The 17756-nt window shown below is 42.3% G+C and overlaps 1 protein-coding gene across 1 annotated transcript in view; it reads left to right on the top strand.

Moving 5' to 3' along the window:
* The window catches only part of LOC124775386, a 79174-nt gene extending 63982 nt beyond the window's left edge, over positions 1–15192 (top strand). Inside the window, exon 4 of the mRNA XM_047250220.1 lies at positions 14303–15192. Coding sequence (XP_047106176.1) covers positions 14303–14695 — 393 coding nt within the window. The 3' untranslated portion in view covers positions 14696–15192. The remainder of the gene's footprint in view (positions 1–14302) is intronic.
* The last annotated feature ends 2564 nt before the right edge of the window (positions 15193–17756 follow it).

The following is a 17756-nucleotide window of genomic DNA, read 5'->3' on the forward strand; positions in this document are numbered from 1 at the left end:
ACTAATCAGGAGGTACTGAACAGTACTGGGGAGAAGAGGAATTTGTGGCGCAACTTGACTAAAAAATGGGATCGGTTGGTAGGACACATTCTAAGGCATCAAGGGATCACCACTTTAGTACTGGAGGGAATAGTGGAGGGTAAAAATCGTAGAGGGAGACCAAGAGATGAATACACTAAGTAGATTCAGAAGGATGTAGGTTGCAGTAGTTGCTCGGAGATGAAGAAGCTTGCACAGGATAGAGTAGCATGGAGGGTTGAAGACCACAACAACGACATACATCTGACGACTTATGACTTCTCTACTCCATTCACAGATGCTGTGCATGGAAAATAGTTCTTGATACAAAATCCCAAATTCCTCTAATATTACCAGTATGATAATTATGCAGCTGTGCATTGAAATTTAGAAGTGTACAGATAATGTTCAAAGGAATTGAATAAAATGAAATCTAACACTTACGAAGCTATCACTACTTTGCCTTTTCCAGGCAATTAATAGTATTTTTTGAATGAGTCTTAATCAAAATATTAAGAAAATATGTTAAGAACACTACCAGATTCTATAGACATACATAAAGCTTTCTCCATGAAAAGGGCTTTATTCCAGATATTGTAAATGTGTTTTTGCGACTTCATTACAGCGATGTCAGTTTTGAAAGGACTTTTCTCCTGGAGTAATACTCGTTCAATGGTGATCATCTTTGCGTACCGTCTAATTGAGAACCTGATTCACTATGCGGTACGTTTCGCTTTTCGTAGTTCAAGTCATATGTAGAACGATATCGCTGAATTGTATGCATAACATGAAAAATGATGAGCCTGTAATGCATGTATACCATGAAGGCATTGCAAAGAAAGGAGCAAATGAAGCGTACTCCTTCTGATTTGATTACATAAAAGAACGTGCACCAGAAAATGTCGAAGAACTAGGTTTGTTTTCCGACGATTGCGTTGGGAAAAATAAGAATCATTGTAAGATTCTAATATGTCCATCTTTGGCGAAAGCTAAAGTGAAGTGAAATAGTGTTTTCCCATTCGTCGACATTCATATAACATATGTGATGGGAAATGTTCCATGGTGAAATGGGTAACTAGAAGAGCTCATAAAATGAACATGGTGAAATAATATTGGGAAATCATTGCAAGGGCATCCAAACATCGTAAGCTCTCCATAAAGCTAACAGATACTAAAAATGCATACAACTTCTGTAAGTGGTGGTCACCATACTATAAAAAGGAATGTTGTCCAACGAATCCAAACATAGGCATGTTCCAAAATGCCAGAAAGATACTCATTTACAGCATTGTGTTATGGCATAATTCGACCTTTCATTTCTGGAAGTTTCCTGTTGTTTTTAAGTTGAAAGGCTTACACTGGACCAGTGGCTATTAATAGCAACAAAATGCGAAATCTGCAACGTTTATTTGGTTATACCCAGCACGGATATAGGAATTTATATGATAATTTGATGAAATGGCCTGTATGTAACACTGCTGCTGCAGATGGTGATCAATGAAACCATATTGTATGTATTTTGATTAGAGTTAAGAAAGAAACAACTTAAAACACAACTAAAATCTTAGCTTGGCTATGCATGTGAATTATTTTCTCAAGAAAAGGACCTTCTTCCAAGTTTTTAGACTTAGCAACTCCAGCAATGGCAAACTCGCCATTTTATTCTGTTCTTTAAACATTTGAAAGTCAGTCCTGTTACATTTCATACAGTCACCCAAAGAATGTTTTCCTTCGTTTCGGACAACTTAAGATTTTGGAGTAAAGTCCTTCCAAAAATGACTATCAGTTACAAAACTAACTGATTCATACACAAAGTCATGATATTATAAAGATTTCATTGGATTTATCCGTTTAAATGAAGTAGATTGGTCACAAAAATGCATGAAAATTTCCAGTAGAGAACAAAATGGAGGATGGTCATAACTTTGGAAAAATTATACTTCTTCAGAGTTTGGCCAGCAACGATACTTGGTACAGGTACTGGTCAAAATGTGGCACAATTTTGTTTGTACAGGGTGACAATTATTGAACTCCATGCAAAAAAACATAAAAGTACGACGTGTACATACAACATGTAAACGACACTTCAGATATTCGGATTTAGGTTATGGCATGTTCGATATGCCTGCCATCCTTGTCGATGATGTGGTGCAGACGAATAGCGAAATTCTGCATGACCTGCTGACATTGATGCTGTCGATGACCTCTTGAATGGCTGTTTTCAACTCAGCAATGGTTTTGGGGCATTTCTGTACATCTTGTCTTTAATATAGCCCCATAAAATGGAGTCGCGTGTGTTCAGATCCAGAGAATATGGCTGCTAATCGAGACCCAGGCCAGTGCCCTCTGGGTACCCCAGAGCCAGAATGTGGTCCCCAAGTGTTCCACCAGAACGTCAAACACTCTCCTGTCAAGTAGGGATATATCTGTGACAGCTGATTATTACTCTATATCTTCCATTGCAGTCTGTTTCGCATTTTGTAATGGTTCCCGGTTTTATTCAAATGTGGAACTTCTTCAGATCCATAGCAGTTACACAGTAACTGCAGCCTCCTGAGAAAGTAATGTCAGATGAGTAATGAACCAAGATATCTGCCACACACTTGTTTGTTCCAAAATCTGCCTATGGTTGCCTCTTGCAGTACTGGTGGCCTTTGAAGGTCATTCCTGCTAAGAAAAAAACTCTGACGTTAATTAATGTCTGAACTTAAAAAGAAAAAGGAACAGTATTTTTTCGTCTGGAAATTAACTGTACATTCTGTAGGCAACGTTTGCATACTCATCAAAAAGTCAACTTGTAGAACTGAGTATGGTAAAAAGTATTACGTTTCTTAACATAACTTGGAAAGCACATTTCTGAAATTTCTTCCGTCTGGAACCGCGCGACCGCTACGATCGCTGGTTCGAATCCTTCCTCGTGCATGGATGTGTGTAATGTCCTTAGGTTAGTTACGTTTAAGTAGTTCTAAGTTCTAGGGGACTGATGACGTCAGATGTTGAGTCCCATAGTGCTCAGAGCCATTTGAACCATTTTTTGAAATTTCATGAAAAAAACTTTACATGAAGTGCAACACACTCATTCCAGCATATTTCATTGATGATTACTGAACAAATCTGTGTTTTTGTGGTGACTAAACACCTATACCACATTAGAAAACTCTTCTTTGCAGTTTGTATACCTCTTATTAGTTCGAATTTTACGTAGTAAGGATTCTAGACACAACTGGTTGAATGAAAGTTCTGATAAGGAACATCCTTAATGAATGAATTACACTACCTTGGTAATATCCCAATGTATCTCCGTCTGTTACTTGCCCTTCCTACAGCTATATTTACTGATATATAATTTTCATGCTTGATATCTGTCCAGACGAACAACAATAGTCACTTTACACATTTGAGTGGACCCACTGATTGGTCCGTGATTGCATTATTGGTTCTTCTTTCCTACTTGTGGCCGTATCTTAACTGTAGTTACGAAATGCTGTAAGTGCCCATATACACACTTAAAGAAGTTTTGCATCACCTCGGTTCCGAGAGTTCCGGAACCTCTACAGAAAACTGGAATAGAGATCAACATAAACATCATTTCCGCTCATTTTATTGCTGATGAAAACCACACATTGCATGTTGTACCACCACACAGCGAGAGTTTCAGAGGCGGTGGTTCCGCTCATTTTATTGCTCATGAAAACCACACATTGCATGTTGTACCACCATACAGCGAGAGTTTCAGAGGCGGTGGTCCAGACTGCTGTACACACCGGTACCTCTGTTGTCGCATACTATACACAAATTCATCAAGGCACTGTTGGTCCAGATTGTCCCACTCCTCAACGGCGATTCGGCGTAGATCCCTCAGAGTGGTTGGTGGATCACGTCGTCCATAAACATCCATTTTCATCCCAGGCATGCGTCGATAGGGTTCATGTTTGTAGAACATGCTGTCCACTCTAGTCGAGCGATGTCGTTATCCTGAAGGAAGTCATTCACAAGACGTGCACGATGGAGGGGGGGGGGGAGGCGCGAATTGTCGTCCATGAAGACGAATGCCTCGCCAACATGCTGCCGATATGGTTGTACTGTCGGTCGGAGGATGGCATTCACGTATCGTTCAGCGGTTACGGCGTCTTCCATGACCACCAGGAGCGTACCCACATAATGTCACCCCAAAACCGCAGGGAACGTCCACCTTGCTGCACTCGCTGGACAGTGTGTCTAAGCCTGACCGGGTTGCCTCCAAACACGTCTCCGGCCATTGTCTGGTTGAAGGCATATGCGACACTCATCGGTGAAGAGAACGTGATGCCAATCCTGAGCAGTCCACTCGGCATGTTGTTGGGCCCATCTGTACCGCGCTGCGTGGTTTCGTGGTTGGAAAGATGGAGCTCGTCATGGACGTCAGGAGTGAAGTTGCGCATCATGCAGCCTATTGCGCACTGTCTCAGTCGTAACACAACGTCCTATGGCTGCACGAAAAGCATAATTCAACATGGTGACGTTGCTGTCAGGGTTCCTCCGAGCCATAATCCGTAGGTAGCGGTCATCCACTGCAATAGTAGCCATTGGGCGGCCTAAGCGAGGCATGTCATAGGCAGTTCCTGCCTCTCTGTATCTCTTCCATTTCCTAACATTATTGCTTTCGTTCAGTCCGAGACGCCTGGACACTTCTCTTGTTGAGAGCCCTTCCTGGCACAAAGTAACAATACGGATGCGATCGAACCGCGGTATTGACCGTCTAGGCATGATTGAACTGCAGACAACACAAGCCATGTACCTCTTTCCTGGTGGAATGACTGGAACCGATCGGCTGTTGGACCCCCTCCGTCTAAAAGATGCTGCTCATGCATGGTTGTTTATATCTTTGGGCGGGTTTAGTGACATCTCTGAACAGTCAAAGGGACTGTGCCTGTGATACAATATCCACAGTCAACGTCTGTCTTCAGTAGTTCTGGGAACAGGGGCGATACAAAACTTTTTTTGATGTGTGTATATCACACTTGATAAAAGATACTGCATCTGTTTCTCGATTACGTTCAGCAATGCAAATATTAGTTAGTTAGTTATATGTTCTAATGTTCTATAGATCATTTGAACGATTCTTTTATCGAAATGGTGTGGAGCGTGTCAGTTTACAGGATATGTATACATGATTTGTGTTAACATTAATGAACTATTTTTATAGTCTACCTGTTATTAAATAAATATGCATATTACAGAGGTTCCCCATGGTGCAGTGGGACTATAACCTAAGAGTAAGAATGCGCTTCGGAACTCTATCTTATCAACAACATCAGGATTGCTGCTGCGAAAGATTTCTTTCGTAATTGGTGGTGTCTACATGCTTAAGGCACACAGTCTTGTTCGATCCAAGCCTGGGACACAGTTGAACTTGTCACACATGATCAACGTCAGACACGCTATTTCTCAGATGCTAGGTTCAACTTCACTGTTGTTCAATTATTTATAAGTCGTTAAATAATCATGATAAGATAAGTTTCAATCATGATAAGGTTTTTCACATAATTATGTCCACTACATTAAAATAGTTGAAAAGTCTCTCGCCAAGCTCACTGGACTCTCTTTTAGGAGAAGGAGGTTTTACATATTCATCTTGAAGTCACGGTTTACGTTTTCTGTGATTTCTCTAGACTGGTTAAGGTGAATGCTGGAATGATTCCTTTGAAGAATATACGGCTGATTTCATGTCCATTAGATGCCCTGGTCCTTGCTCCATTTGTAATAACATCATTTTTGCTGGCACATTACACCAAACTCTTCTTTCCTCTTTTCATGTAATAGAAAAGGTTAACATATTTCAAAAACTTTGCAACAACTACTAGTTCTTATTTTTGTGATTTACACATGACTTTAATGTAATTTGGGTCTACTTACAGTTCATTTTTAATGCAGTTAAGCTAAATTGTGCTACAAAATTAGTAAGATTCTCATGCAATAGATATTATGAATGAATACAACATTTTGATTACACTAAACCTTCAAATAAATACCTATATTATTGTTACGAGGGTCACTCCTAAAGAAATGTACAATGTTTTTTTTTAATCCATCTTTTATTCTACATGTTTGAAAGATTTACAGTGTGTAGACACATCCTTTAGGAACAATATTTTCATTTCTCCATATAATTTCCATCCCTCTCCACTGCCTTAAACCATCTTGGAACCAGCACCTGTATATGCGCATGGTAAAATTCTGGAGCAACCTGTTGGAGCCACTGTTTGGCAGTGTACACAAGGGAGTCATCATCTTCAAACTTTGTTTCACGAAGAGAGTCTTTCAGTTTCCCAAAGAGATGATAGACACATGGAGCCAGGTCCGGACTGTAAGGCAGGTGTTTCAGTGTTGTCCATCTGAGTTTTGTGATTGCTTCCATGGTTTTTTGACTGACATGTGGCCGTGAATTGTCGTGCAAAAGCAAAACATCCTGCTTTTGCCGATGTGGTCGAACACGACTCAGTCGAGCCTGAAGTTTCTTCAGTGTCGTCACATATGCATCAGAATTTATGGTGGCTGCACTTGGCTTGATGTCCCCTGCTTTTGCCAATGTGGTCGAACATGACTCAGTTGAGCTTGAAGTTTCTTCAGTGTCGTCACATATGCATCAGAAATTATAGTGGTTCCACTTGGCATGATGTCCACAAGCAAGAGTTCTTTGGAAACAAAAAACAGCGTAGCCATAACGTTTCCAGCAGAAGGTGTGGTTTTGAATTTTTTCTTGGGTGAATTTGCATGATGCCACTCCATTGATTGCCTCTTCGTATCTGGTGAAAAATGATGGAGCTATGTTTCATCACCTGTCATAATTCTTCCAAGAAATTCGTCTCCACCATTCTCGCACCGTTCCAAAAGTTCGCTGCATACCGTTTTTCTCGTTTCTTCGTGAGCCACTGTCAACATCCTGGGAACCCATCGGGCACAAACCTTTTTTAACGCCAACACATTCAGTATTCTGCAAACACTTCCTTCCCCTATCCCAACGTAGCGTGACAATTCGTTCACTACAATGCATCTGTCAGAAGTCACCAATTCGTTAACTTTCTGCACATTGTCTGGAGAGTGTGCCGTATGAGGCCTGCCGCTGCGAGGACAATCCTCAATATTGCCATGCTCGCTTTCATCACATAACCTGCGTGCCCACCGACTAACTGTAGTGCGATCGACAACAGCATCTCCATACACCTTTTTCAACTTCTTGTGGATGTTTCCCACTGTCTCATTTTCACAGCAGAGGAGTTCTATGGCAGCACGTTACTTCTGACGAACGTCAAGTGGAGCAGCCATCTTGAAGACATGCTGTGACGGCGCCACTCACGGGAACAGGTTGAACTAAGTTTGAAAACAAGCGGGAAGAATGTATCTACACACTGTAAATCTTTCACACATGCAGAATGAAAACTGTATTTCTAAAAAAAATAGTGTGCATTTCTTTTGGGGTGACCCTTGTATTACAAATGCTTTGGTCATTATATAAATCTGTCTACATACTCGTAAACATATGACTTTATTCACTTAGCTTAAACTTACGTCTAGCTGCGCAAAACAGATCCTATAAATTGTTTCACATGACTGTCGGGTTGGTCCATATTTAGGACTAACGACTTCCTGGTAAAGTCTGGTGAAATCCTTAACACTTAGATAAACTGTGCATGGTTGTGTGTTAAAGTGAATGCGAATATTGTGTTCTTAGAGAATAAAGTGATGAAATTTTTTTCTTTTATTTTACACAAATTTAGGCAGAATAAATCTGCAAAACAAAAGAATGGTTATTAGCAGGAGTTTTCAGTTTTTAAACCTGCATTGAAATATTATGTCTCTCTTGTTGTACCATACTTTCGACTTCCAGCAGAGCAGTTCGAAGAGAGCTCACCAAGTCTGAAGCAAATCTGCAGTCTGTCAAGCCATTACTGGCTGCATTACAGTGTGAAACAGACAGTTTTGAAATTTGCTTTAGGCTGTCGCCAGATAACTCTTCACCATGTGATGTCTCATGGAAATACTTGTCTTAGAAAGTAACACTACGTAGTGCAATTGGCTGAGAGATTCCAAAGATTGGCCTAGCCACACACTGCAAAAAGTTTTCTCTGTTAACCATACTAACATCTTTTTTCCTTGAGGTATGAATTTTATATCCAGGGTAACTCTTCAGTGTAAATGTTTGCAAACAGTGACTCTGTAGCGTAGTATTGTGTTACCATCGCTGGCGAGAGACTAGAGAGAGGACGCTCAGTAGCATAGCGCGTACTTCTCTTGTTAAGCGAAACCAGAGGGATGGTCAAGTTTTACGCACTTGTGTGGCGAAGTGTTCACAATCAGATGTGCCTCATGACCTTGGCCTTCTAGAGAAGTCTAGAATGTAGCCCAAGACAACTGCGCGTCATCTGTCAGGAACTACAGTCATATACCCTTTACTTATTGCCTGAATTAAACTGATAATAATTTCTTAGAGTACCACTATGCCGAACAATTATTCCCGACTTCAGCACCAATCCACGTGCTGCTGTGTATTTGCATACCATGGCAGTAGCAGGATGACAGGTATACTACACAATTTGTGAACTACGAGACGGGGGATGGAATATGGAAAATTTATCAGGCAAACGCTATTTTTGATTTTGAGTTTTTAAAACTCTGCCTTCTGCGATAAAACTATATTTATTTTTTCTGTTCTCTATGAAAACATGTTTCAACACCATTGTGTCCTCTTCAGCAGGTTAGAATTTATTTCTGTAAAAATATTATACTAATGTCGTAGTTGATATCATACTTTAGGCGTAAAACTATAATGCTTGCTTCTTTTATAGCTCACCTGTACAGTAGTAGTGAAGATGTGCCTTTGTAGCCTGACAGCATGTCATCTGCAAAGGAAGGATGACGGTTTGAACCCACGTTAAGCCCTCTACATTTATGTTTTCCGTGATTTCTCTAAATCGATGCAGGCACATGCTTGTTTCCTTTGAAAGGGCGCCGCCGGTTCGCTTCCCCATTCCTCAAACAATCAGAGCTTGTGCTCCGTCTGTAATGGCATTGATGTCGACGGGACGTTAAACTCTTAATCTTCTTTCTTCTTCTAATTTGGCACGAAAGATTCACAACGAAACTTACTGAGATGACTTGTTGCTTGTAGGAAAGTGAGCGATACATAGGTTATAACATATTTACCACCGTGCTTACACAAGCTCGGGATATTCAGCTTTCCTAATGTCCCGAAGATAGGAACTTACACACTACTATATGTAGTGGAAGTATTTTGAAGTACAAAGAGGCTTTTTGGCTACTATCAGTATATCTCAGGTTATGTAAATTGGGAGACAGAGGGCGAAAGGAAAGGAGGCCGGCCAGAGTGGCCGAGCAGTTCTAGGCGCTACAGTCTGGAACCGCGCGACCGCTACGGTCGCAGGTTCGAATCCTTCCTCGGGCATGGATGTGTGTGATGTCCTTAGGTTAGTTTGGTTTAAGTAGTTCTAAGTTCTAGGGGACTGATGACCACAGAAGTTAAGTCCCATAGTGCTCAGAGCCATTTGAACCATTTTGAAAGGAAAGGGAGGGAACTATGGATGTCGGCTGCATCATGTCTTTATGTGGAATCAACAGCTACGAAAGAAAATGTGTGCTAGCATGCGAACCCAAGATATTCTGCTTTCTAGGCAGTTGCGTTAACCATTGCGCCATCCAGACTTATTGTTTATCGCAAATGCGCAGACTCGGCACGCTCCGTGGCTAACTGACATTTCCACCCAGCACCACTTACCCACTATCCCTGTCCGTGTCCGTGTCCTCCATGCTAGCAATTTTGAAATTCTCAAGGGAGATCCAACGTAAATGTGCTTCCGCAATGAAGGTGGTGGAATCATTGCCCATCACGGTGAATCAGTTTAATGAATGCGTGGTGTCTGTTCTTTTGAACATGTTCTTTCAGACATGTCCAAAAGAACAGACACCACATATATTATTCAAGTGTGCCATACTCAGCTGCAGCCACTCATTGGTGATTTAATCCCAAACACATACTAAACTGTGGGGACGCTGATTGCTGCGTTCTACCATCATCAAACTCGACTGCAATAGTCCCATCGTTTTCGCCTCTGCTTTCCAATCCTCATATACTGCACTTCTACCAACACATTCTACCAACTGTACACCTACACACCCTCTACATATTCTCCCAAAGAAATTTCAACCATCTCCCCCTCACAGATCATGAACTCCAGCCTGACGTTTACCTATCCTACCACCTATAAGTCCACGTCACCAATTGCAACTCGTGAAGGCTTCCTCTCCCCCCTCCCCCCACATTTCCTTAGCCCACTTTTTCCCCATCTGCCTTTCTCTCACCATTCCCCTTTTTCCAACAATTGCCAGTGTCACCAGTTCCTGCCACTTCTACGCCCCTTCTCACTCCTACCCCAACGCAGCATCCCCCATCCTTATACCACCACAATCCTATCTTCCCCACCGGCCAATCTCCCCCCTTCATCAACAGACTTCCTATCCCAGAGCAGGTCCTTCCTGTTCTTAGTGATAGAAAAGTGCATCTTTTAGGTATCAATGTTTTGGCATCAAGTTGTAAATGTTTTTGAATCTGCGCTTATTGCATTTCGTTCTACTTTTTATTATTATTGTTTTCAACTACTAGTGGAAGAGCTCATATCTCTCGTACATCTAAAAACTTCCATTTTATTTTTCGTTTCGAAAGAGTATTAAATTCAATGTACATATCTCCCCTGTTTGTTTCTTTTTCATCTCATTTAAGTTTTAATGTCAGTTGGCCGAAGAGCGGGTTACTTATAGCGCTGGAAGGCTACGTCTTGCCCATATGGGGCGTGGGGGGATGAAATAACAATAAAAGAAATGCTATTTTTCACTCACAACTCAAAGTAATTGCACCAATATGAATAAGATGAAGATTGGGTGATTTAACAAGCCAGTCCAAATTTGATAGCATGCCGGAAAGTTATCCGAGCCAGGAACATGTGTTTGCAGTCCAGCGAACACGGGTGTTCTAATCTGGGAGAACCGGCGTGTACAAAGAAAACTCTTCATGAAGATGTCGAAGGAAGAGTAGTACTTGGTCACCGAGAGTGTTAAAACACAGGATAGTTACACTTAAACTGTCGCTACTTGAGAAGGCTCCCATGAAAAACCAGTGATCGCAAGACAGTAAAACTTCGTGGAAAGATTTTTAAGGACATGCGGAAGAGAAACAACGAATAAACCATTCAAAGAAACACATTTTAATTTCAATTTGAGGGGGTAACATTTATTAGCGTACCATGCTCACGTTCCAGGTTACAAACGTTGCTCTGTGTGACAACCATCTTCATCCACGACTGCCTGGAACCGCATCAGTGATACCATTGCACAATTGTTCGTAGCACTTTTCGAACGGCGGACCCTGGGATGTTCAGTAGTCGCGACACACCTCGTGCACATCTTGACAAACACACGTTGCATCCAGTATTCTCAGCCATGGGTACACTAGCATCTCCGACAATTGGTGGTGCAATTGACCGTCAACTTCTCCTACGAGCCATCCATAAGCCTCTGGCTAATTCCAACTTCCGATTTATGTTCTCCAATCCCGGTGCGGAAAGAGGACCTCAGCGTATTCCTTTAACGCGTCGATACTCACGAAGAGCAGTAGCACTATTGCTGTTGTTTTGATAAAACAGCTTTACCAATAAAGCTCTGCTGCCCAGACCAACATAGACTGTTTGCAGTTGTAATGGGCAGTGATGTTTGTGTTTCAACTCAACGTCGCCGTAGCAGTAGCGGCGCCTAACGGCAAGTCATGATGCTAACACTACTAACAACGCAAATCCTGCAGTGCACAGTGTGAACATCATTTCTGTAAAGCTGAGTACCCATATGTTATATAGTCTTTCGTCTAAACATACTCAAGCAGCGAAAGTTTAATTATAACTACCCTTTGAACACCATGGCTTATGTTCAGTAAGCCCAAGTCCTGGTACGTAAACCACCCACAAAACACCGCAGAACTACCTCCAGCATGAGTAGCATGTTCCACACACTCCAGGTTAAACGACTCATTGGACCTTCAGTTCACTAGACGCCTTATATCATCTGAAATGAGACAAATCGCGACTCGTATGCCACATTAGACTTCTGCTGTCGATAACTGTCCCGTTTCTGTGTTGTTTGGCCCAGTGAGCACATACAGCTGTATGTGGTGGTGTGATCAAGGGTCTCTTGCAAGGCTCCTCGTTCCAAATGTACATTGCATGGAGCTACCTTCGGAAAGTTTGCTAAGAAACTGGTTGGGATGGACCTATAGTCATTCAAAGCAATTGTCGTTGACAAGACTTTACAACCGTCTTCGGTTCCTATCGGTGATCTTTGTAAGACAACTGATATAGCGGCATTTGACATCGCCACAAGTGGGACACCATTCCTTGTAGACAAATCGAACATTCCGCTTTGATACAACAGCATATCGAGCAATTTGATCCACAGTGTAGTCGTGGGCACATCGAAAAATGTAAGATCCTTTCTGTCATTCTGTTACATCGTGAAGAAATCATACCTTACTGCAGTGATTCCATACAATAGACGAGCACATACACATCACTTCGTTACAATGACAGGCTTCAGCAGTGGTGAATCGCATCTGCAGTTGGTATCAGTTCCACACCGATCTACAGTAATCAGAAACGACCTGTGTATTCTTTTAAATAAGTGAATCAAGGGGGTGGACCAGAGTGGAAATTTTTTTAGCCCAATTTTTTATTGACTTAAAATGCTCCTTTGAGAGTCTATTTTTAAGATTCATACATATAAAGTGTGCTATAAACGTCAAAATATGTTAAAACCGCGATATACTGCATGGTGTATAGCGCATCCGAGCGCTCGAATGCAACCTATGTAATCCTGTAACAGTTAACGACAGAATAGGGGTCCTGTTAGTTTCGAATATCAACAAGATTTCTCTTCGTAACAACATTCGTTTATGGGAAACAGTCTAAAATCAGGGGCTTGTCTCACGTCTGCTTAACTTGCCATATCGCTTGTGTATTGTATGTAGTAAAACGTGAGTGCATGAAAATGACAAACAGAGGCATTTATGTGGATAAAATGTTTCAAAAGATAATCCCTATCGTGCCTAACAACGCTTCGACTGATAAGCGGAAGCCAGTTGATCGATATAATTTCGTCGAACCGACATCGGGGAAGAAAAGACAAACTGTACGGTGCTGGCATTGAAAATTAAAAGTTTGTTTCATTTTAATATTAAAAATCACAAGTTCAAACCTCAAATTCTTGTTCCTTCGAAACAACATTTTTCAAATTGGCGGGAACTATTGCTCATGTAATATACCCGCAATTACTCACTCCGTCTTCAGGCCACGAGTGGCCTACCGGGACCATCCGACCGCCGTGTCATCCTCGGTTGAGGATGCGGATAGGAGGGGTGGAGGTCAGCACACCGCTCTCTCGGTCGTAAGATGGTATTCTTGACCGACGCCGCTACTATTCGGTCGAGGAGCTCCTTAATTGGCATCACGAGGCTGAGTGCACCCCGAAAAATGGCAACAGCGCATGGCGGCATGGATGGTAATCCATCCAAGTGTCGACCACGCCCGACAGCGCTTAACTTCGGTGATCTCACGGGAACCGGTGTATCCACTGGGGCAAGGATACCCGTAATTACACCATACAATTTTGCAATTTGCCAGTCGGCATTTTTTCTCCTTTAGTGAGTAAGATTTTTGCGAAATATTTTTCTCTATTTTTGGTTGCACGTTTTTACAACGAAATTTTTTGTCTAAGACACTGACTTTTAGTTCGGAGTCCCGCCAGTTTGTTAAAAACCATTTTTTAAATATCCCTCTGCACTGCGTTTGGCAATATTATCAGCTCCAGAGCAGTTTTTGAAATTTTATTCTACGTTGAAAATTGTAGCATTCTGATTTCCCACCAATCGCCCTCGCACTCCATGAAGGCCTTTCGTCGATGTCGTGTAGCATCCTCTGGGTGCAAGTCTTTCACTTAAAAAATGCACAATACAATCTTAAGAGTGTACAATAAAAGTATAGAGTCAGTTTTATAATTTGTTTGTTAGTTTATTGAAAAAGTTCATGAATATCGGTTTCAAAAATCGAGCGTCACCCTGGTCTACCCCTTTAATATACTGTCTGGTGAGCTTCGTGTCACGCTTTATTCAGGTATACATTTTAAACCACCCTTCCACTATGAAATGAAATTGATTTGTTCTGCTTACTCGACAACCTTCCCACGTCCGCAGCTAACGCACGTGTCCAGCCCTGCACGCGACCTGGTGTACTTCCTGTACGCGAACGCTGTCGTGGATGTGCACGAGCGCCTACCTTCACTGCTGGAGACCTACCACTCACAGCTGCAGGCGTCGCTGCGTGCTCTGGGAATGGCAGCTGCGGCAGACGCCTACCCGCTGGACGAACTGCTCAAGGACATGGAGGACCTGAACTACTTCGCCCTGTACAACTCCTCCTGCAGTGGTTTCACACTCTCCTCACATCGCGTCGGGGACAAGTTCTCGCAAGCTATGCGGGACCTTAATTTTCAGCCAGACGCATTCTACGGCATGTATGACAACGAGTACTCCGGGCCCTACGTGCAGTACGTCATACGTCGCTTCGAGAGTAAGGGGCTCCTGTGAAAGACGCTGACTATACAGTGTGGTACTGTCATGAGCCAAAACTTGGCATACCACTTTGTTGTCTGCAACCCATGCAGAATGAGCTAATTGTTAAACTGACCTTCAACCGCAAAGTGTAATTTCTCAGTTTACCTTCTCACTGGAGGAAGTGGTTTTTTTCCCCTAAATTATGATAACCGTCCTGTTGTTCGCCGCTAATTGTATTAAAACATTCTTTTATTTCACATTCACCATTACTGTGCAATGTTGGGTATGAATCCGTTTTCAAGTGGTAGTACAGTGTAATCCTAGTAAATAATGTTCTTGCGCTTCTAAATGGTATGTTACATCGCAGCTGATTGACTTGGTGTCATGTCTGTAGTTGTAAATTCTGACTAATAATCTACATTTTTACCAATGTATGACTTCACGAATATTTCCACTGCAACGGAAGCGTGTACATTTGATGGTTCATACTATACATACACTTGAAATAGGTTACACAGCTGGCCGCGGTGGCCGAGCGCTTCTAGGCGCTTCAGCCCGGAACCGGGCGACTGCAACGGTCGCAGGTTCGAATCCCCGCCTTGGGCATGGATGTGTGTGATGTCCGTAGGTTAGTTAGGTTTAAGTAATTCTAAGTTCTAGGGGACTGATGACCTCAGATGTTAAGTTCCATAGTGCTCAGAGCCATTTGAACCATTTTTTAGGTTACACAGCCAAAACTGCACAGTAGTAGTGAACTCAAAATAAAAGCATATTTACTCCACACAATAGCCTCCAGTGGAACCTATTTTGTATCATCAAAAAGTGTTTTGGATGTGGACCCAATTACAGCTAAAATATTTGAAGGAAATCTGTTTTTTATAGCTCGTCGAGAGTGATTGTTTTCACAGTATTTGTTCACTTGTTAAATTTACCAACCCTCTGATTGGAATCCTGTTGTGGTGTGTTCATTACGCTTTCACATAAATTTCAGGAAATAGTGGGAAATTTCATTGTTAAGCTGTGTACACTTTGTGACGTATTATGAAAAAAATTTTAGCAGATGTCATGCTTGATTGGCACTACTAAAGACAGGACACATCTCATTTTCTGGGATTTTCCTTTAAGGTGACGGTCTTTATTAGCAGTGCTGCAGTGGATTGACGAATTGTATCTCATTCTCAGTAGCTGTTTGCCAGATGTTACTCAAGATCATGTGGCAGTCTTATTTCTGCGGAGGATGCTGATCAGCAACCAACTAAATAATTCTACATCGCGTTGGATATTTGACAAACTGATGGCTGAAATGAATATAAAGAGGTGTATTGTTCGAAAAATACGAGGGTTGAACTTAAATAGTGGCAACTATTTATTCACAACCGATACAAAAGAGTTACACGTTTGCACCTGTTACTGTCCTTCAAAGTAGTCACCACCCTTGTGTAGAACCCGTTGCCAGCGATGTGAAATGTGTAGTATACCGTTAGCAGAGCCTGTTCCGTTGATGATGTGAATGGAGCACTCTACTGCCTGTCGAATCAAAGTCACCATTACCTGCGACCAGGTTTTCTAAAGAAGCGGCGACACTTTCAGCGCAACCCACCCATCATTTTGCACCACAATGCGCGGGCGCATACAGCGCAAGCTGTCGCTCCTCTGTTCGGTCGATGGGACTGGGAAGTACTGTACCATCCACCATATTCCCTGGACTTAAGTCATTGTGACTTTGAATTGATTCCGAAGATGAAGGAACCACTTCGTGGCATTCGCTTCAGAACTGTTTTAGAGATTCGACAGGCATTAGACCGCTCCATTCGCATCATCAACAGAACAGACTCTGCTAACGGTGTACTACGCCTTCCACATCGCTGGTAACGGGTTCTACACATCGCTGGTGACTACTCTGAAGGACAGTAACAGGTGCAAACATATAACTCTTTTCTATCGGTTGTGAATAAATAGTTGCCACTATTTAAGTTCCAACCCTCGTATCTTTCACTCAAAGTCTTATGTGTCCCCACATAGTGTTTTCTAGGCACTAATCTGCCACTGATATAATTTCCAGCCATTAGCAATGAAGACTCAGTGCATAACACCTGAGCGAATTTAAAAGAGTACATTGAAATCTGATTAAGCACCGTGAATCTTTCCTGGGCGTATACTACTGCAGTGCAAAAGTTTCATATGTAAGTGATGTAGCTGAACCAGTTAATGTTTTGCACATGAAACTGAATATAAAGAAAGATCCTTCAACATATATCATAAAAACTGTGAGTTGCTCAGTGTGAGGGCACTGTTGTTATATGCGACTGTTATGAACTGTGAATTCCTCAGGAACAAATAACTATATTTCTATGCTGAGCAAACAAATACAATATTCTGGCAATTCACCATACACAGCTAAACATGTAACTAACCAAAAAGAGTCCAAACAAACGTCCACAAGCACTGTCAAAGTCGTCGTAAGTGATGTACCGATGGTCGCGAAGCGAGGGCAGCATTCAGTGGCACCGAAATCCATGCTAGCTCTCCCGGAACCTCCTTGCTTAAGGCCGGCGATCAGGCGGTGGTTGACCCGCGGGATATCACAGATAATAAACGGGGTAACATGGAGGCCGCCGGTGTCGGGGCAGCGGATTTCCCGCCTTGTCGCTACGCCCTGGGCGCCTAGGGAGCGCCACAACACTGAACACGCAGGCATCGCTCTACATACTGGTGACATTGTCAGATATAGTAGCAGTGTTGGCTTCCCACAATTCGTCTGGTGAGGACTTCGTAACCGGACATGTCGCTCATCTCAAAGCTCACAAACTGGACAGAAAGGCTTGTAAACAACACACAGACACATACACCGGCGCGCGCGCGCGCGCACACACACACACACACACACACACACACACACACACACAAACGCACGTGCTATGAAACGCACGAGTAGTAAACTTTAAGGCGAAACTCGTCTTTTTCTTCATTGTTCCTTTTCCTCAACCTCGTATTTACTTATGCCTATTTCATGAGGATTCACAGGTTGTAATTACACGTGTTTTGCGGTTTGATGATCACTGTGAACAGCAATGACACTTCTCGCTGAGGATTC

This window comes from Schistocerca piceifrons, chromosome 2 (genome assembly GCF_021461385.2).
Source record: "Schistocerca piceifrons isolate TAMUIC-IGC-003096 chromosome 2, iqSchPice1.1, whole genome shotgun sequence".
Classification (NCBI taxonomy): Eukaryota; Metazoa; Arthropoda; class Insecta; order Orthoptera; family Acrididae; genus Schistocerca; species Schistocerca piceifrons.